Source organism: Vanacampus margaritifer, chromosome 20 (genome assembly GCF_051991255.1).
Source record: "Vanacampus margaritifer isolate UIUO_Vmar chromosome 20, RoL_Vmar_1.0, whole genome shotgun sequence".
NCBI classification, from domain to species: Eukaryota; Metazoa; Chordata; class Actinopteri; order Syngnathiformes; family Syngnathidae; genus Vanacampus; species Vanacampus margaritifer.
The window spans coordinates 9,856,888-9,876,885 of record NC_135451.1 but is presented as its reverse complement, the minus strand read 5'-3'; the positions used below and the strand labels follow the sequence as shown (position 1 = coordinate 9,876,885).

Here is a 19,998-nt window from a genome sequence, read left to right as displayed (position 1 = left end):
TTAATCGATATCTAACGTAACCTTTATTTTGAAAACCTATGATTTTGCTTCCTGTCCCGAAGTCTTCCGGGTACGAGATTGAATTGCCGAGTGCACTTTGTGTGCAGTAGCTTCAAGTCATTGACTGCGTACCTATGTAAAGTAACAAAGCGACGCTTATAATGTTTGTAAATGCTACTTTAGGTCAGCTATGTCTTTTCCGCAAAGCAACGCCGCCGGAGGGATTCACGGGCTCCTTTTGAAACTTCACGAGTCACTAGCAGACGACGACACTCGTCGTGCGTCCCTGAGATGTCAAGATCTAGTGGGAGACTTGGGGCAGACGTGCATGCTAACACCCGGCGACAATGAACTGGGTAAAACAATAGACTCATCCAAATATGTCGTAAACGTAGCGGAAACCTAACATGCGTCCTTAATTTGAGCGCGAATGCTTTTAAAGGATGGAGTTCAATAGACCAGTATTATTGTGTTATCCTTGCAACATATATCCCTCTCTATTAAGTTTTTAAGTGTATATTTTCAGCCATACAGGTCATGGTTATCCACAAAACAACCAAGAGGAGTCCATTTGTAGCTGTACTAGCATATATTAGCATGCTCTTTGTAATACAACTTTGGCGTAATAGTAGGTCGACTACTTTTTTCTTTTTCATTTTTTAAAACTTATTAAGACACATTATTAATTACACTCAAACATAACTTCAATAAGGCAACGTTTTGGACACGTTATCTTATTCAATATTAAGAATGTATCCATTTTGACTTGTTCGTTTATAAGTTTTAATTAAAGGCCTATTTAATAATATCAGTTTAAATGCACTTATTTTAGGAGAGTGACATTGTTGAAACATAGTCTATGTTACATAGGTGACTAGTACTACTGCACATGTACCCACAATTTGTGACACATACAGCCTCAGGAACAACAACAGCAAAAAAATGTTTGAATGTGCTATTAACATGTTGCCATCTTGTCTCCCGAAGCTTTACAAACATCCTTGTTGTTTTCAAAAGACTATGGACTGCTCATCTTCATCAAGAAATCCTTACCACAGGACGAGGTGGGAACTGAGAGTATAGCAGGAAAAAAAAAAAAGTCTCATGTTGATAAATAACGTAATGAAATGCTTCCCCGCAGCTCCGGGATGCCAGGGTTAAGACATTGTGTTTTTTGGAAAAGTTTTTGGACAAGCTTTCTCCAAGGGTCAAAGGGTGGGAGAAGACATACGCCATTGACATAAGAGTAAGTTTGGACTACCAGATTACTGTATATTCATTTCTGACATATAGGGGTGCTAACATAACAAACTTCTCTAAAATGCTAAATAACAGAATTATTTATGTTCCATCCTGTAGGACACATGTATGATGGTGTATACAAAGGAAAAATCAGCCAAGTGTAGGACAGCGGTGCTTGAGCTGCTTGTTAAGGTTGGTATCTTTTGTGATGTTTTTCCCAGACATGTCTAAACAGAATCACATCTTTTCAAATTCATAAAATGTATCTGCTAGTTATTTCGTCATTAACAACTTTTCCGCAATAGGTTCTTCTAACAACAAAAGCTTCCACTGTGGCAGCGGAGTTGAGAATTGGTGAAATATTCACCAAGTTTTATAGTGAACTTTGTCAAAAGAGCAAACTTCCAGATTCAGGTAAGGGCATGATTAACAGCGAAAATGCTTCTTCTTCTTTTTTTTTTTTTTTTTAAAGCAAAATGAGTGTTATATATGTGTTATATATAATATGTGTTAAATTTGTTATTCATTAGTTCTTGGCACCATGTACGAAATCCTGGGAGTTGTTGCAGAGGTTCACCCTAGTGAGATGGTCAACTACTCTGACAAACTCTACAAAGCCTATCGAGGGGAGCTAAAAGAACAGGTATTGCGGCCTAAAAAACTTTTTCTTCCATAGTCAAAGAAAGTACAGAAAATAGATTGTAGGGCACAGACCTCCACCAAGGTCAGTTAACGAGTGCTCGTTATGCAGATTACGGCATTAACATTTGAGCTTTCAATTTTGCCTATTTTTACAGTTATAATTGACTCATTTTTTTGCAGATGACTTCTACAACAAAGGAGCCCAAACTCATTGTAGTCGCTGGTTGTTTGAGAGGAATCACTGCTCTTATGGTTAACTTCAGTAAACCAATGGAGGAAGGTGAACTCCGGGCGTTATTACTTACCACTCAAATCTTGCATATATTTTGTCGCATCTGTGTCAGTCAGTTTTGTCTGTTGGTTAAACGACGAGTGTTTGTCTTTGACTTACAGACCCAGCAACATCCAAAGAAATCTTTCAGTATTCTCTAAAGGCAATTAGTCCACAGGTAAATGCTTTTGGGAGCACACAGTGGTGTCAGAAGCTGGCACTTTTTCTACATTTAGGCCTATGTCAAACTTTTATTCAGTCCACTACTACAACCAAGCATCTTTGAGTATTTTTGAAAAGCGCTAGTGGGCAAAATATGGCTAAGATAAGTGACAAGTCTTGTAATACTTCCTAAAATTGTTTCAAAGCCGAGCTGTGATTGGTTGTTCCCCGAGTAACTGTGATGTCATTTTCAGTAGACAGCAAGTGGCAAAATGGCCGCCCACTAAGATGGATAAAACGGGCGGATTTTGCTGCTTAACTCATATTTCACAAACACAAAATTATTCATCCGAATGCCGTGTTTAGACTAATAGCAGGGATGTGATTTTTCCGCTAATTCGCGGAATTCCGCTTTTTTTTTTATCTCCCCCAAAGATATATTTTTTTTAGTAGTTCATTGTGTATGCACATGACTCCGACAGATAACATCTTCTGCTATAACAAAGACATTTGTGGTATGCTCTAATATGAGTTACTTTTCATTTGGTCATGATACAATTATTTGTTCATGAAATTTGAACTCTTCAACATTATTTATGTGTTAACTTAGTAATCACATTAGTTAGATATGATGATATTCTCAGTGATAGTTTTTAAAAGCAAAGGCAGTCCAATGTTTTTGAATGTGACTGATTTTGAGTTGACTAAAACTGCCATTTTATATGGGATAGTTCAATATACATTGAAAATTTATGCTGTTGTTTTGTCTATTTCTTTGTCATGTGAGTGCATTGAAAGTACTTAAAAACACGGAAAACCCATGAGCTCCGGGGGGCTTCGCCTTCGCCTTGTCCCCCCACCCTGGACCTAGCTGGGTGCCAGCGGCCCCCAGACCCCCGGCTAAATTTTCAGATAATTTCACTTTGGTCAAATCACATCCCTGTAATAGGGGCGCATAGAATATATTCCTATAAAGAAAATTTCTGGGTTAAATTCTCCTTGTGTTAAAGTGCTGAAATATTGTGCATTGTGCGCCAAGTCAATCTGAAAATTTTTATTTATTTTTTTCCTAGATGGAAATGAATCGATATGCTGTCACTCTTGGTAAGGTCACGCTTTTCGTGGCACAGTGAATTTGAAACGCTCTGTTTAATAATTACTAATAGCTCTGTTTTTTTTAACAGCTGGTCTTAGATTGTTCGCCAGGCACGCATCCCAGTTCAACAGCTGCCTCATAACCCACTACCGGGAGGTGTTTGATGCCATGTCCAAGCTCTGTGGTCACATCAACAATGAAATGAAGAAGACCAGTTACTATGCACTTGAAGCTTTTCTAAAGCAGGTGAATAATGTCATTCATCAAAATTTTCCATTGCAAAGAATTTCTTGATAAAGCTGTGTGCATTTTTTTTAATTGTATTTTCAGCTTTCAATGCTTGTGGCGGAAAATATTGAGGAGCACAAAAGTAAGTTGAAGTTTTTCATGCAAAAGTTCTGCAACATCATTAAGACCATGGAGTCAACCCACAAAGAACTATCCATCGCCATACGAGGATATGGGTTGTTTGCAGCTGTAAGTTTGTGTTGAGGACAAAATGGAATGTAGATTTGATTAGATTCACAAGTTCAAATGTGAATTTTGACAATTTTGTTGCGTGTACAATTTTTGTTTTCTCTCTCTTAAAGCCATGCAAGAAAGTTTGCCCGCAAGATGTGGAACTGATGTACACAGAGCTGATTCAACGCTGTAAACAGATGTACCTGACTGAGTCTGATAAAGAGGATGAAAGCTTCTACCAACTGCCCAGCTTCCTGGACTCTATAGCAAGTGTCCTCATTCACCTGGACAAGGTCACAAAATCATAATTACTCTATACTTGGATTTTGCTTTACATACATTACATTCTGTTAGAATTAACGGGAATTGATATAATTTGTCAATCAACTAATTTTTTTGCAAAATCCCATTATAGCCAATAACAGCGATCATGGTCTTGGAATATTCAGGGCACACTACTGAATATGAAGTATAGTTTATTTAGTTTTATTTAGTTTAGTTTTTTTATTTATTGTTTTTGTTTTGTTTATTAGTTAATAAATTAGGTATTACCTTTTTCAGCAGGTGGCATGAATAATGAGGAAACTTAGCTATCTTCTAATGCTAATTACTGCAAAACAAAAACAGATAGAAATATACTTTTTTTCTGATGAAAGAAGAGACTAATCTTTCTTTTGGTAGGTTCCATGTTTTTTTTTATAGCAATAAAACACAATATTCTATGGGCCTTGCATAATGAGTCAGAATCCAGTAAAACAGCCAGGAGCGAAGGGGGTTGCTTCAGTGAAAATGGCTGGGAGTGAACGAGTTAATCATAAGCGGTTCAGAGAATGGATAGATGGATTCTATTATTACTATAATGATAAGTTGGACAATAATAGTATTTCCAAAATTCCCCAGCAACGTATTTTGTTTTGTAACCCAATTTGTATTTCTTCATGACTCCCGACCTCCCATGCCCTTTGACCTCAGGTTCCAGAGGTGTACAGTCCACTACTGGAACGTCTCCTGGTGGTGCAGATTGACAGCTTCCCTCAGTACAGTGAGAAAATGCAGATTGCTTGTTGCAGAGCCATCATCAAAGTGCTTGTGGCCGTGGCCTCTAAAGGACCTGTTCTGTGGAGTTTCATTAGCTCTGTGGGTAAGTTGACCTGAGTTCAAAATAGCTGCAATAAATGATGTATTGTGGGTGTAAAGATTAGAGTCATAATATAGTGTCAAATATGGGGCCCTCGATTCATCAAGGTCCCCACATATGATGTTTTGAGATCACAAGAACCGTACGCAAAAAAACAACAACTTTTTCTTAAATGTTAAAAATTCATTTATGCCTCTTTTTATTTTATATTTATTTTTTATTTATTATATTTTTAGTGCATCAAGGATTGATCCGTGTCTGTTCCAAACCCATGGTTACTGAGGTCAGTTAAATGTTTCTTTTCTTACAACATGGAATCTTGTTTTGATTAACATCTTCATAATTTCCTACTTTTCCAAGGCCAAAGATTCTGAAAACGATTCGTTTGGCTCATCTGAATTTCGTGTTGGAAAGTGGAAGGTTCCATCCAGTAAGAACTATCTGGCCCTATACAGAGACCTGCTAGACTGTGATCGGTTAAAGGTACGACTACAATTTGTATCTTGAGCAACTGTTATGCATAATCGGACTGCAAAAGTACTTTCCCCCACCCACCCCTTAGGATTCAGGATTTTTGGATGGAGCATTTGAAAGTCAGAATGCTGCTCTTGTTTCCTTGTGTCGCATTGTTTACGATGAGCTGGTCAAATCACTTCTTCTGATCATCGAGAAATTAGACTTGTCATTGCAAAAGGTCACACCAGGAGAGGAGGTGCGTGGTTGCACTTAATGAACACATTAACGGCATATTTGTTAACAAGCAAGTCATTATTGTTGTGTACGTTATAGGGATGAACGCATTAGTCTGCACAACTCCTATTACTTCATGAAAACCTGTCTCCTTCTCTTTGTCAGGGTGCAGAAGATGTGTCTCATGTCGTGCCTTCTTCTGATCCTACGGCTCATCTTTTGCCCAATAAGATGAAAGACTTCACTGCCTTCATTAATTTAGTTGACTTTTGCAGGTAATGTAGAGCAAATAAAGAACATATTTGTATCCTCACAATCTAGAGATGGTGATCTTAAAGACTTGCTGGTTAACTCATTTGCTCCCCAAAACGTATAAATACGGTCTATTTTAAACGTTTTGTGTCCCAAAGACGTATTTATACGTTTTTTCATGCTAGAGCATACAGAAGGTTTTGATGCAGCCTCTCATCTGCAGAGAACAATTGAAGAAACGTTGGTAATTACACAAACGGCCAGCAGGTGGCAGCAGAGCAAAATAGATTAACCAAGGCCATGTTGAAAAAAAGCTCGTTTACCCACAGTTCTAAATAGATTTGTGAATAGTGATGAAATTTTGCTATATTCCAATTCTAATTGCTGCAAAACGGAAATAGATAGAAATATACTTTTTTTTCCTACTGAAAGAGGAGACTCTAATCCTTCTTTTGGCAGGTTCCATGTTTTTATAGCAATTTAACACAATGTTCTGTGGGCCTAGCAAAATCAGTCAAAAATCCAGTAAAACAGCCGGGAGTGAAGGGGGTTACTTCAGTGAAAATGGTTGGGAGTGAATGAGTTAATTCCCATCAACCCAGTATGTCCATTTTGATCCACTCCTTGAAACAACTGAGACCAATGTTTTGTTTTTGCTTTTGTAGTGAACTGTTGCTTTACAAGCATGTTGAGTATTTCGAGACTTGGATGTACCCCTTCAGCCACAAAATTATTCTCCATTCAATTCGAAACCCTCTTGTCAGTGGATTTTACAAGTTGCTCTCTGTCACCATGAAAATTGCCAAGAAAAATAAGTATTACCAGGTAATCTATCCATGAACAATATTTTAAAGTCATTTATTTTGGTTTCATGGTGAGTCGAAAAAAGCTTACTAGTGACAACTTTTCTTTCGCAGGGAGTTGGCCTTAGAAGCGCAGTTTCAACTCAGAGTGACACAGTGAAAAGTGTTTGTTTTGCCCTCTTCTCAAAGTTTGGAAAAGAGGTAGACTCACTCTGAATAGTATTAAAATGTAGTTGTTTATCTAATAACTAAGCTTTTCCCAGGAACTTGTGAATGAATTGTGTCTGTCTGACTAGGTCTGTGTGAGAATGAAGCAGTACAAAGACGAGCTACTGGCATCTTGCTTGACGTTTGTCCTCTCGCTGCATCACAACATCGTTGCGCTGGACATCAAGGCGTACTGTCCTGCTCTGGAGGTGGGTCCCACATTTCTTTTTGTAGTCATAGTCACATTTACAATGTCACTTTAAAGCTTGGACAGAATGAAAAGCTGTCTGACTGTATTCGTAGACACTGCCGGTGTTCCTGGTTTAGTGTACTGTTTATATTTTAAGCCACTAAGCATCATCTGAGAAATACTGAGTTTGCTGAAATAAACGCAAACTGCAATCAGCCCGTTAGTCTCAAAAAGTGAATGTTGTCTAAAGGAAACAACCAGTCTCCATACCTTCACTTTTTCATCATACAGGCGGCTCTGAAGTTGGGGCTTAGCCATGTCCCTTTGGCTAATGCAGCCCTAGATGCTTTAGAGGGCTGGTCCAGCCACATCCCTCTGGACACCATGCAGCCTTGCTACAAGATCATTCTCCCTCTCCTGGATGCATACCTCAAAACCAATGCCAATGACAGTAAGCCTGTAATTTATCAGCAAACTATATCAATAGCCACTTATTGGAATAATAAAAAAAAAAAAGCTATTACTTTTTGTCCACGGAGATAGATTAACCATCTCTTTGTTGACTTCTTAGACAAGGAAGATAGCGTCTGGGAGGTGATGTCTTCTTTGTCCTCAAGAACTGACATTGGATACAGCCGAGTGATGACAAGACTTTTAAAGAAGTCCAACCAGCTCGCCATGGTAATATAGAAAACTATACACATTATACACTACATACTATTCACAAAAAGTAAGGAATATTGGGGTTTTGAGGTAAAATAGGTTAATCTGAAAATTTTACCTGAAAGCGCAGTATCCCTCACTTTTTGAGTGGTGTAGTTACACACATTTTTATATGTTTATTAGTTACTTAGTAGGGGTGTCAGGCGATTAAATTTGTTTTCATCGTAATCAATCTCTCGACTTCAATAGCTAACTCAGGATTAATCGCAAATTTATATCTGTTCGAAATGTACAATCAAATATTTTTTCCTAAGTTTTCATACTCTTGTTAACATAAAAGTGGAAACAAAATATTAAACTAATAGAATTATGACTGCATCTTTTAGTTGTTGATACGCTAATTTTATAATAAATCATCAAATTGAGTTAAAATTAAAAAGATGTACTGTACTGTAAAAAAATGAGTGTGATATTGATTTGTGTTGAGGTCATTTTTCTGCCACTAGTTGGCATTAATTGCATTTTTAAGACAGCTCAGTGCATTTTTCATTTCATATTAAAAGCTATCTAATCTTTAACATGACTTGTAGAATTATGCACATTTCTAAAATTGTAAATACAACTTGAGTCCAGTCTCCACAAATATATGCATTATTATTACATTTATTATTGCTCAATTTTGACGCGGACGTATTGGCTGCGTTGCGACTGGAATTCCCCCAGTACAGGCTTTCCAAGTAAGGGGCGGTCAGTAATCGCGCGTTTTATATTCTAGTTTCTTCTACATAGCCACCCTTTGCTCTGATTACTGCTTTGCACACTTTTGGCATTTTCACCTCTGGGAACGCCTTTATTACTGTTGGAAAACCATTTTAGGTGACTACTCTTGAAGCTCATCAACGGAATGGCAAGAGTGTGCAAAAAAAAAAAAAAATATATACATCAGAGCAAAGAGTGACTATTTTGAAGAAACTAGAATATAAAACCTGTTTGCAATTATTTCACCTTTTTTTAAGTACATAACTCCACGTGTTCATTCATTGTTTTGATGCCTTCAATGAGAATGTACAATATAAGATAAAGAAAATGCATTGCATGAGAAGTTGTGTCTAAACGTTTGGCCTGTACTGTATGCCCCTAGACTTTACTTTAAATGCACTTGTGTAGATTCATCGTAAATAATCAACTCTTCTTTATATGTGAATACAGGAGGATGCCCCTCTTACCATGGTGAGGCTCAGGGTGGTGAAGTTACTTGGTCACTTGGGTGGGAAGCTCAACAGAAACCTCATAACTGGTATGGATTCAGACAGCTAATCAACTATTGATTCATCTTCCACAGCATAATGTTTATTTTGCTATCGCTCCAAGCAGTTGTCATCATTCTGATAAAGTTGACTATTTTTTTGTCACTTTTCTGTCACTTAGTGGTCTCATCAGAGGAGATGATGAAGAAGTTTGTTGCGTGGGATACCGAGAAGAGGCTCAGCTTTGCCGTGCCATTCACCGATATGAAGCCAGTCATCTATCTTGACCCTTTCCTGCCTCGGATCAGTGAGCTTGCTTTGTCCACAAGTGACAGACAAACCAAAGTGTGTCTTTGACCATCATATTTTGCTCTCCAGCGGTTAATATAATACGCAGATTCTCCTTTAACTGATCTCTGATGTAGGTAGCCGCTTGTGAGCTGCTCCACAGCTTGGTCCTCTACATGGTTGGGAAGAGCGCTCAGATGGTGGAAGGAGAGAACCGTTTACCACCAATGTACAAGCTGCACAAAAGACTTTTTCCTGTGCTGCTGCATCTGGCCTGTGATGTTGATCAGGTATGATTCACTAAATGTTATAACAGGGATGGAGCAGGTGTGTAAAGTCTGAAACATCGATGGTAAGTGTGTGATACGTGGAGTAATATATCAAAATTAATGTTTTTGCCAGGTGACTAGGCAGCTTTTTGAACCACTGGTTATGCAGCTGATCCACTGGTTTACTAACAACAAGAAATTTGAGAGCCAAGATACAGTAGCTGTTCTTGAAGCCATTCTGGTAAGTGCCTGCATTCAGTCAAGTACTTGAGTCATTTGCTCCCAAAAACGTATAAATGCGTTCTACTTTAACTCTTTGACTGCCAAAAACGTTAAATAACGTTTAGTAAAATCCTATGGAGGAGTGCCAAAGACGTTAAAAGACGTTTGTTTCAAAACAGAGGTGAAACTAACCATTTTCTATTGTTGATTACTCAAAAACGGAATAAGGTAGAAACAAACTTTTTTTTCTGATGAAAGATGAGAGTCCAATCTTTCATTTGGTAGTATGTGTGTTTCCACAGTCCAAACACATAATTTTCTATGGACCTTGAAAGATCAGTCAAAATGCTTAAAATCGGCTGGCACTGGGGACAACCCGTTTCTGAAAACGTCTGGCAGTCAAAGAGTTAAATGTTTTAAGTGTCCCAAAGACATATTTATACTTTTTTTAAAAAAATTTTATGCTAGAGCATATAGAAGGCTTTGATGCAGCCTCTGAACTGAAGAGAACGGTTGGAGCAATAGTAGTAATTACGGCCTGCAGGTGGCAGCAGAGTATAAGAGATCAACCAGGGCCATGTTGCTAACAAGCTCATTTACCCACAGGTCAATACAGATTTGTGAATAATAATTAAACTTAGCTATATTCTAATTTGAATTGCTGCAAAATGGAAACAGATAGAAATATATATTTTTTCCTGATGAAAGAAGAGACTCCAATCTTTCTTTTGGTAGGTTCCATGTTTTCATAGTAATAGAACACAATATTCTGTGGGCCTTGCAAAATCAGTCAAAATCCAGTAAAATAGCCGGGAGCAAAGGGGGTTGCTTCAGTGAAAATAGCTGGGAGTGAATGAGCTAAAAGTATCAACCACTCGCTAACAGTCTTTTCTGCCAAATTTCCAGATCTCCATCCATGTAATTTTTTGTTATAGCTTGTTGCACTATTATTATTAATAGTATTTTTGTATATATATATATATTTTTTACAGCAATGTGATTTGTTTGTTGTTAGGATGGCGTTGTTGACCCCAAAGACAGCACGCTCAGAGACTTCAGTGGCCGCTGCATTGAAGAGTTTGTCAAATGGTCAATCAAACAAACCAGCCCAAAGCAGCAAGAGAAGAGCCCCACAAACATGAAGTCACTGTTTAAGCGGATCTACAGCTTGGCTCTACACCCCAATGGCTTCAAAAGGCTTGGTGCAGCTTTAGCTTTCAATAGTATCTACAGGCAATTCAGGTGCGAGAGTTTCTTTGCTATACACCCACTAAAAATTTCTAATTACATTGGGAGATGATTAGGACTTGATGGATTCAGACTATAATGCTAATGTGTTGTTTTTGCACAACCATTTCTCTTCCAGGGAGGAAAATTCCTTGGTGGAGCAGTTCATCTTTGAAGTACTTGTTATTTTTGTCGAGAGCCTGGCTCTTGCACACACAGATGAGCGATCAATGGGTAACTCTCGTTCAGTTTAACAAACTTTTTTTTAAAAACACACACAAAAAACAATAATAAATACGATCTCCCACCAGGTTCTATTTTAAGATATGTACGGAAAATATGTGACATATGATATAACTGTTACCAACCAACTTTTACTTGCTTTTCTTACCTACACAGGCACACTGCAACAGTGTAGCAGTGCCATCGATCATCTGAAACGAATTATTAAGTACAAGGCCCCCGCTCTTAATCAGCACAGTGCAAAGAGACGCAACCCAAGGTTGGTATTCAACAGACAAGCTCATGTACAAGACTACATTTCTACCACATAAGATGGGTCTAATTTTGCATTGTAATTTTTTTCCCACTCTATCAGGGGCTTTCCAGCGGATGAAAAGTTGTGCCTGTCCGACATGGTTTTTTGGCTTCTGGAACAATGTGGAAGACCTCAAACTGAATGTCGCCACAAATGCCTGGAGCTCTTCTATGAGTTTGTGCCTCTCCTCCCAGGTAAGATCCTTCTTACCAATAATTGCATAGCAAAATATATTTTTAAATACTGTCCTCTGTGTTTGATGTAAATTTAGGAAAGAAGTCTCTACCACAATGGCTGGAGGATGTGCTAAATGATCGCGGTATTGGTTTCCTGGTAGCAAAGTTTGAAGGTGGAGGTCTGCTCTCCCAACCTACTCTCAGGAACTTGATGGGGCCTTTTAGCGTAAGAGCCACTCTGCAGTGGATGGACCTTCTGCTGGCTGCCCTCGACTGCTACAACACCTTCATCAGCCTGCATATAATTAGGCCTAATCACATGCTTAGTAAGTTCCATTTGTCATCAGAAATCAGTGCAGGTGTTCATGGTTGAATATTAGTGCTATAAGATGGGAAATTTCTTTTTTAATCCTGAGTTGCTTGGTGTTTACTTGCTGATCTGATGTTATTTCCTTCCCAAGATTCCAAGGAAGAATCGAGTTTTCTGCAAGCTGTACGTTTCTTTTTAACTGAACTTGCAACTCAAGAGCTGGCTGCAGCAGAGAGCTGCTTCCGTCATGGCCAGAAAAACTCTCACTTCACTCCAATAGAGGTGGAGCAGTACAACTACAGCAAATGTACAATCATTGTTCGCTTGCTGGAGTTTACTACTATGGTCCTTGTCAAAGGAGGCCAGGACTTTTGTAAGGTGAGACTGATTTCTAGGCGTGAAAGCCCTTTTTGTCACCACCCCAGCGTGTCGATATTGACTAAAAGGACCTTCTCTTAACATTTACAGCTTTTGGAACAAGATATTTTCAGCTCAATATTTTTTGAGCTGACTGCCATGGTGGTGTGCGAGCCATCCTCTGTGGGTTTCAACATGGCAGATGTGGATATAATTAGGAACCTACCCGAAGTCTGTATTCCTCTTCTCAAAGCCCTGTTGGCCTCACCATATCGGGTTGGAGTGGAAGGTAGCTTGAAGAAAAGAATTTCACATAAAAGGTATTTTGCTCTTGTTTTTTTGTCTTTGCCAATCAATTTCAAGGCTAACACAGTGGCACGATTTCATTTGTATTTGTTGTTCCTCAGTGTTGATGCGCTATGTGCTGTAGACTTCTACCACTCTGGACACCATGGCCAGTTGGAAATGGTTCTGTCTTCATGTAAGCAGATCCACAAAGCTGGCTTCCTCCATTCCATTCTGAAGAGCCAGGTAGTTGACCTTACTTGCTTTCATACACGGCTTGATTGCTACATGTTGATCATGTTTTGTTTTGTTTTCTCTTGGTGGTGTTGTTTGTAATGAAGGATGCAGATCCTGCCAAATCACTTCTCATGACGGTGTATAACGGCATAGCACCTGGTGACAGGAAGTCACTTCCATCCTTGGACATAAACACTAAGAAGCTCGCCGAGGGCCTGCTTCAGCTTGCCTTTTCTCTTGCTCAAATGGTCAGTGCTGTGCTTTTTAAGACAAAGTCACTAACAAAAGTAATTTAAGTACAGTTCGATTTTATCACAGTTCGTTGGTGACTGTTTGCCCCCCTTCTGCTCTTGTACATTGTCATACAGGGTGAGCAGCTACTGGACATACTGCTGACTGGAAGTCACTGCCTGAGCTTCTTGAGCTTCTCCCATGCCGAGTACTTCTACAGCCTCTTCCCGACAGCCATCAACACTGAGCTGCTTCGAAACATGAATACGACAGTACCTCGTCTAATGATGGCCTCGTCTCTCAACCCCAGCATGGTAAATAGTTCTTCTTCTTTCCCTACTTATTCTTACGCCACTGCACAAAGCCCATCATTGGCTGTTCATGAACTCATAATCAGAACATGAACCTTTCTTCTTATGTTTATCTCAGGTTAGTGTGTTGCTGAATGGCATGCTGGACCACAGTTTCCGAGAGCGCTCTTTTCGGAAAACTCAGGGAAAACAACTAGCGGAGTTGGTGCTACGAGGATGGAATAGCCTGCAGTCCTGGTGGGGTGGACATGCTTCAAATGCAGAGAGCAAAACTGCCACACTTCTGTTACTCTCCAAACTCCTACAGGTATTCTGATGTAACTTCTTTTTGGTCCCAAACAAACGGCTGATGCCGTTTTAATGTCGCTTAGTTGAAAAAAGAAACGGGATAATCACTATTTAGTTATAATAATAATCAGAGATGTGTAGTTAGGCCAGTTAACAGTTGTTTATTGAAATATTTTTTTGCATGCAATCACGTTTTGCTTGTTCTTCATCATATTTTCCCTCCAATCAGATTGACTCATCTGTGTGCTCCAATGTCAACCATGAAGGGTTTAAGCCTGTATTTTCTACTTTTACAATGCTCCTGGTCGACATGAACCTACCACTAAATCTCAAGGTAAAATTGTTGCAGCATTAAAGCTATTCAAGCACAGTTCCGTTGGGTCTGGAATGGTTAAACTTGATCTTTCTTGCAATTTTAAGTTGCATTTTTAAATTATCCCAATTTATTGCAGTATTTTCTGTTTGTCAGTGTTTTTATAATTTTTCCTCATCTGTCTTAGAGTCAAGCCCTCCTGGTGTTGCCCTTCTTTACAACTGTCCCAGAGGAACCACTGGCTGAGCTGCAGAAAGCACTTGAATGCCTGGTTGCCTCCCACTTTCCCATGCAGTCTGATGAATTTGCAAAGGGGTCCCTTCACCGCAACAACTATATGGATTGTATTAGAAAGGTCGGTGGTGTTTTGTCAATTGTCACAGATGCCCAGATCGCAGCACAATGAAGAATGTCGTACAAAAGTATACTCTACTACATGAATAGTAAATTCCACATATCAAAGTTAGGTGGCTCTGCACCCTAATCCCCGAATTTTATGTATCTGGAAATAAAACAAAAAAAACAAAAACGATTATGTAATTTTTTTTTCTTTGTTTTTTTTTTTATGTACAGGATGTGCATTGTGTAATGTGTTTTCCTTCAGGGATATTGCAACAAAGAAGTTCAGTTCAATATACTGTCTGTCAAGTAAAGGTTTAACTGGAATTGTTTTTTTGTTTTTTTTTGTGTGCGTGTGTGTTTGTGTGTGTGATGAACGATTATTTCTGTTATAGTTGCTGGATGCACTTGAGCTTTCTCAGAGCCCACTTCTGCTCAAACTGCTGGCTGGGATTCTGTGTCGAGACAGAAAACACATCATGGAGGAGCAATTTCAAACATGCTTCCATAGAATTAGTAAACGGTCAGTAAATTAATTAATAAAGATTAATTGCATTAATATAAATTTTAAACTAATTATTAACTATTAAAACTCTTTGACTGCCAAAAACGTTAAATAACGTTTAGTAAAATCCTATGGAGGAGTGCCAAAGACGTTAAAAGACGTTTGTTTCAAAACAGAGGTGAAACTAACCATTTTCTATTGATTACTGAAAAACGGAATAAGGTAGAAACAAACTTTTTTTTCTGATGAAAGATGAGAGTCCAATCTTTCATTTGGTAGTATGTGTGTTTCCATAGTCCAAACACAAAATTTTCTGTGGACCTTGAAAGATCAGTCAAAATGCTTAAATCGGCTGGCACTGGCGACATCCCGTTTCTGAAAACGTTTGGCAGTCAAAGAGTTAAGTTACATTTACATGGTAGGTATAAAGTGTTACATAAGAGTGACCAGATGTTCTCATTTCTCTGGGGTTGTGCACTTTTGACATCTATGAAATATTTCATTACCTTGTTCTGTGCGTGTGTGTGTATGTTTGTAATCTATTGGTTTTGATTGTATTATTAATGCAGTGTTTCTTTAGCCATTCCTAAGAAACACATTTGAATATAACAATGAATGAAAGATCAAGATGGCACAAATATATGTCGTACACATTCAATTGTTTTAATTATAATGCCAGTTTCGTATATTATTTATCATCAACATTTAGGGTATAGATTTGTGTTTTTAAACTTTTTTTTTTCCTTCTATGTGTGAGCAGACCAAGCAGTGAACGGCAGTTACAGCTGCTGTGTACGATATATGGAGTGTTCCAGCAAGGTGATGTGCCAAGGAGCAGTGTGCTTCAGGCCATGATGGAAAGAGTTCTGTTGCCTCTCGCCTCTCACTGTAGCACCAAGACACTCATTGACTTCTTTGTGGCAAACGTTACGGACATCATGGATTTGCTTGTCAGTCGCTTCACTAAGGTTTGATTTTGGCTTTTTTTTCTCTTAATGACAACGTGTCTACTGCCTTACCTTTTCACCCATTCCTATTTTTATGGCATCTTTTGTTATAACAGTTCATCATTCAAATTATTCCGTTGACAGGTTAAGTCTAGTTTTTGTGAGATCTGAGGAGTGTCTATTTTTTTTTAGGCAAGTGAATCAGGATTTGAAATGCAGTTGGTGAAGAAGAATGGCTGCTTCAAACTGATGGACCTTCTCTATTCTCGGCTTCCCAAAGAGGAAGTTTATTCGAAGGAATCTCGCATCAATTCGGCTTACTGTGGTACAGACAAAACTGAAGGGAACGAGCTATCAAAAAAATTGCTCAAGTAGGACGCCGCCTTGACTTCTACAGATGCCGTGTGTCTATGTACGGGTTTCCCTATGACTAAATGATGACGAGGAATCTTTTCAATTCGTTTTTCAGGTCATGTTTTGAAACGTTCACCGAGAATATGGCTGGGGAGACTCAGCTCCTCGAGCTTAGGAGGCAGTACCACTGTGTTGCGTACAACTGCGCCATCGCTGCCATCAGCTGCAGCTTCAATGAGCCCAAATTCTATTATGGCTTCCTCTTCAGTGACAAACCAGAAAAGGTGCGGCCAAACTGTAAAATCCACTCAAACTCACATTGTAATTCATGTGTCACAAATAAGTTAAGATGTCCTTTTTTTTTTTTCATTTGAACTTGCCCAGAACCAGTTCATTTTGGAAAATATCATTGACGTTGAAAGGACCTACAGTTTCCCAGTTGTTATCGAGGTATGTCAGGGTTTTTTTTTTTTAGTTTGGAAAAAAAATGTCAGGCAACATTGCATCCTTTATGTACTTATCAATGCAGGTCCCTCTTGAGAGAAAGAAGAAATATACTATGATTCGAAAGGAAGTGAGCGAGGAGAATGGAGGTATTTATTATTGAGTTTTTACTTTCTGATGTTATAACAATGCAATATTAGTTGAGCATCGTCTTTTTGTTTGGTGTCTAAAGAGGCACCAGTATATTTATCCTCACAGTCGTACATGGCTGACAGCAGTCTGAGCGAGGAGATGAGTCAGTTTGATTTCTCCACCGGCGTACAAAGTTTTTCCTACAGCTCCCATAAGCCTGAAGGGGAGAGACGCACTATAACAAAGGCCGTAAGTTGTATTCACTGAACTAAAGTTTACCATGTTTTTTGCCCCATATTCTTTATGTGATCTTATTTGTGTGTCTGGAAATTATACATTTAACAGACAGAGGAGACACCTTATTCCCCAGATGCAACAGTGGACCTGGAAATGGATGAGCTCAATCAGCATGAATGTATGGCGACCATGACAGCTCTCATTGGTCACATGCAAAGGAACAACATAACTCCCAAAATTGAACAGGTCAATAAGCCACGTGTATTTATTTTATTGTAAAAAGGAGACACTGTCACGGTCATTGGTAAAAGATTTCCTTTTGTTTGTGAAATAGGGAAATGTCCCCAGTGACCTTCCTCCGTGGATGAAATTTCTACATGGAAAACTAATGAATCCAGCCACACCACTCAATATCAGACTCTTCATTTCAAAGCTAATCATCAACACAGAGGAGGTGAATATCAATTTATGTGACTGTATTCAACCTCTCAGACGTACATATCTTTTTGTTGTTGTTGTACTGTACGTAGTACTAGAGTGACGTCAACTGCCAGCCACAAATTCCTTGTATGTTGATGATTCTGATGTGAATTAAAATGTTAAGAATCTTTGTTGATTTTTACATTTTCTTAAATTATTTGTAGGTCTTTCGACCGTATGCCAAGCACTGGCTTGGGCCACTCCTACAGCTAGTTGTATCTGGAAGCAATGGAGGAGAGGGTATCCATTTCATGGTTGTGGATATTGTGGTCACAGTGTTGTCTTGGACAAGCTTAGCAAGACCCAAGGTTGTATATTCTCATATTTGCGCTGCTACTACTATGTATTGTCAAAACAAAACAAAAAATGTTACACATAGTTTTTGTCATCAACTACTTTCATGATGGCTGGTGAAAGTTTGGACATGCGTAACAAACAATATTTTCTCATCTCAGGGTAACGTGAGGGATGAAGTGCTCGCCAATCGCCTGCTCGAGTTTCTAATGAAGCACAGCTTTCACCCAAGGAGGTCTGTGTTTCGCCATAACCTGGAGATCATTCGTACTCTGGTGGAGTGCTGGAAAGAATGTCTGTTTGTGCCTCACAGGTAGGTAAACCATTTAAAAATGCACAGTTGTAGATTTTTTTCTTGTTCCAGAACTTCCAGCTTCAGAGTTTGTTTAGCTACTGTAAAGTGACTGCAAGCTCCAATTGAATTGTTCTTGATTCAAAATGTTCATCTTGTTTGAAGGTTTTAAGTAAATTCAGTAAATTGTCAGAGGTGACAAAAAAATGCAAATGTGAGCTTTGACATCAGTTACAAACTTTAAAAAAAAAAAAAGTAACTGATATTTTCACTTAATGTGTGTTTTTAGTCTGATATATGAGCGCTTCTGTGGCACGAACCCAGAAAGTAAAGACAACTCTGTTGGGCTTCAGTTGCTCGGAATCATCTTGGCCAACAACCTCCCTGCTTACGATGCCTCCTGTGGAATTCAGTATGACAGGTAAACCTGTTTGGAATAAAAAATGACAAGGGCATCCTTGTGCAACCTTTGGCATTAGTAATAAGATGTTGGTCATATTACCATACAATTTCATTTCCTTAGTCTGCACATATTGTTCCACTCTGCTTAGGCTATAGGGCAAGGACCACTTGCATTGATGATCTTTAATCATACTGTATGTCATTGCAGGTACATCAAGTCCCTCACCAACAACCTTACCTTTGTAAGGTATAAAGATGTCTACTCAGCTGCTGCTGAGATTATTGGACTGATCTTGAAGAACATGACTGACATGGAAAATGTATGATATTTCCCCCGCTTTGGTTATTAGAGTTATATTTGAATTGACGCTCTTAATTTATATTATACTGTAAATAGATTTAGATTTAACTCTTCTAATTTATCCCCCTAGCATCACCAAGAACTTCTCAATCTTGCTGCAAATCAGATAACACATCTGAAGAAAAAAGAAATGAATGACAAATTCATTATTTGTGTGAACAAAGTGTCAAAGCACTTTCCTCCTTTTATGGATAGGTGAGTTTTGCTTGTGTACACATTGGCAAAAATATGTACAGTACTATGGTTTTATGGTTTCCTCTTTGGCTGTTGCAGGTTTGTCAATCCTGTGTTCTACCAGCTGCCAAAGTTGCACGGCATATTAAAAATGAACTGTTTGGAGTGTGTGTTGAGTCGAGCTGATGTCATCCCAGACATTTTTTTGCAGCTTAAGACCACAGGATTCATTCAGATGATGGGTCATAGGTAAGTGTCAACCAACTTTTTTACTTACTGAGAATCTCCGGATATTGAATATTGTATGTATTTGAGGATGTGTAAATATCTTAAGTATATATAGTACGGTACATGTTTTGCTACTTGTGTCCTCGTTTATATATTTTGTGTATTCTGTTATAGTACCAGAGAGAGAGCAACTACTGGCAACAAATTTGTTGAGGGTGTAATATTCATTATATTACTCATATGAATAAGCACCTCCTGGTATGGAGGACCAAAACTGTCAAAATAAATAAATAAATAAATGACTAAAAGTGAAAATAAAAACTGACATAAAAAAATATAATTTGACAATTAAATAAAAAAAAAATATATATATAAATATATATATATAAAGGGAAATAAAAACAACTATATCTATATAATACATTTGTATTTAATATTTTATTTATATTTTTTTATTTTCAAATGACTGAATAAATAAATGACTTTTGGTCCTCCATAGCTGGATGAAATTTCAGTATAAAATGCACGATTACATTTACAGGTAAACTTGCAGTGGTCCTAAAACAGACCCCGTTACAGACATTCAAATCTTTTCTTCCGTAACCCTGAGCCACCAAAGCTTGAGTTTTGCCAAATAAATATCAAACATCTGGTGTAAAGTTTGCCATTCAGCTCTTTTTTATGGAACAGCA

General features: G+C 38.3%; 1 protein-coding gene across 3 annotated transcripts in view; it reads left to right on the top strand.

The window, feature by feature from the left end:
- The first annotated feature begins 60 nt into the window (after positions 1-60).
- Positions 61-19,998, top strand: part of prkdc (protein kinase, DNA-activated, catalytic subunit) — a 33,313-nt gene continuing 13,375 nt past the window's right edge. Inside the window, exons 1-54 of one of the 3 annotated variants that reach the window (XR_013289700.1) lie at positions 61-356; positions 988-1,064; positions 1,142-1,246; positions 1,360-1,434; positions 1,548-1,656; positions 1,773-1,885; positions 2,065-2,164; positions 2,278-2,333; positions 3,391-3,421; positions 3,502-3,659; positions 3,744-3,890; positions 4,004-4,168; positions 4,848-5,016; positions 5,250-5,296; positions 5,374-5,496; positions 5,576-5,725; positions 5,869-5,978; positions 6,621-6,780; positions 6,873-6,959; positions 7,055-7,174; positions 7,447-7,606; positions 7,727-7,836; positions 9,028-9,115; positions 9,247-9,410; positions 9,491-9,643; positions 9,756-9,863; positions 10,860-11,086; positions 11,211-11,305; positions 11,471-11,573; positions 11,670-11,803; positions 11,881-12,111; positions 12,247-12,473; positions 12,564-12,772; positions 12,860-12,983; positions 13,079-13,222; positions 13,343-13,519; positions 13,635-13,823; positions 14,034-14,138; positions 14,305-14,472; positions 14,852-14,979; positions 15,722-15,929; positions 16,101-16,279; positions 16,378-16,546; positions 16,647-16,712; positions 16,792-16,855; positions 16,939-17,087; positions 17,184-17,321; positions 17,410-17,529; positions 17,720-17,863; positions 18,011-18,162; positions 18,431-18,562; positions 18,752-18,863; positions 18,975-19,099; positions 19,178-19,327. Coding sequence is in view for 2 of the 3 variants with exons in the window: in XM_077554456.1 (XP_077410582.1) it covers positions 191-356; positions 988-1,064; positions 1,142-1,246; positions 1,360-1,434; positions 1,548-1,656; positions 1,773-1,885; positions 2,065-2,164; positions 2,278-2,333; positions 3,391-3,421; positions 3,502-3,659; positions 3,744-3,890; positions 4,004-4,168; positions 4,848-5,016; positions 5,250-5,296; positions 5,374-5,496; positions 5,576-5,725; positions 5,869-5,978; positions 6,621-6,780; positions 6,873-6,959; positions 7,055-7,174; positions 7,447-7,606; positions 7,727-7,836; positions 9,028-9,115; positions 9,247-9,410; positions 9,491-9,643; positions 9,756-9,863; positions 10,860-11,086; positions 11,211-11,305; positions 11,471-11,573; positions 11,670-11,803; positions 11,881-12,111; positions 12,247-12,473; positions 12,564-12,772; positions 12,860-12,983; positions 13,079-13,222; positions 13,343-13,519; positions 13,635-13,823; positions 14,034-14,138; positions 14,305-14,472; positions 14,852-14,979; positions 15,722-15,929; positions 16,101-16,279; positions 16,378-16,546; positions 16,647-16,712; positions 16,792-16,855; positions 16,939-17,087; positions 17,184-17,321; positions 17,410-17,529; positions 17,720-17,863; positions 18,011-18,162; positions 18,431-18,562; positions 18,752-18,863; positions 18,975-19,099; positions 19,178-19,327 (7,220 nt within the window). In the remaining variant the exon portion in view is untranslated. Of the gene's footprint in view, positions 357-987; positions 1,065-1,141; positions 1,247-1,359; positions 1,435-1,547; positions 1,657-1,772; positions 1,886-2,064; positions 2,165-2,277; positions 2,334-3,390; positions 3,422-3,501; positions 3,660-3,743; positions 3,891-4,003; positions 4,169-4,847; positions 5,017-5,249; positions 5,297-5,373; positions 5,497-5,575; positions 5,726-5,868; positions 5,979-6,620; positions 6,781-6,872; positions 6,960-7,054; positions 7,175-7,446; positions 7,607-7,726; positions 7,837-9,027; positions 9,116-9,246; positions 9,411-9,490; positions 9,644-9,755; positions 9,864-10,859; positions 11,087-11,210; positions 11,310-11,470; positions 11,574-11,669; positions 11,804-11,880; positions 12,112-12,246; positions 12,474-12,563; positions 12,773-12,859; positions 12,984-13,078; positions 13,223-13,342; positions 13,520-13,634; positions 13,824-14,033; positions 14,139-14,304; positions 14,473-14,851; positions 14,980-15,721; positions 15,930-16,100; positions 16,280-16,377; positions 16,547-16,646; positions 16,713-16,791; positions 16,856-16,938; positions 17,088-17,183; positions 17,322-17,409; positions 17,530-17,719; positions 17,864-18,010; positions 18,163-18,430; positions 18,563-18,751; positions 18,864-18,974; positions 19,100-19,177; positions 19,328-19,998 lie in introns of all 3 variants that reach the window. The other 2 variants (XM_077554456.1, XM_077554457.1) reach the window with 2 other exon arrangements.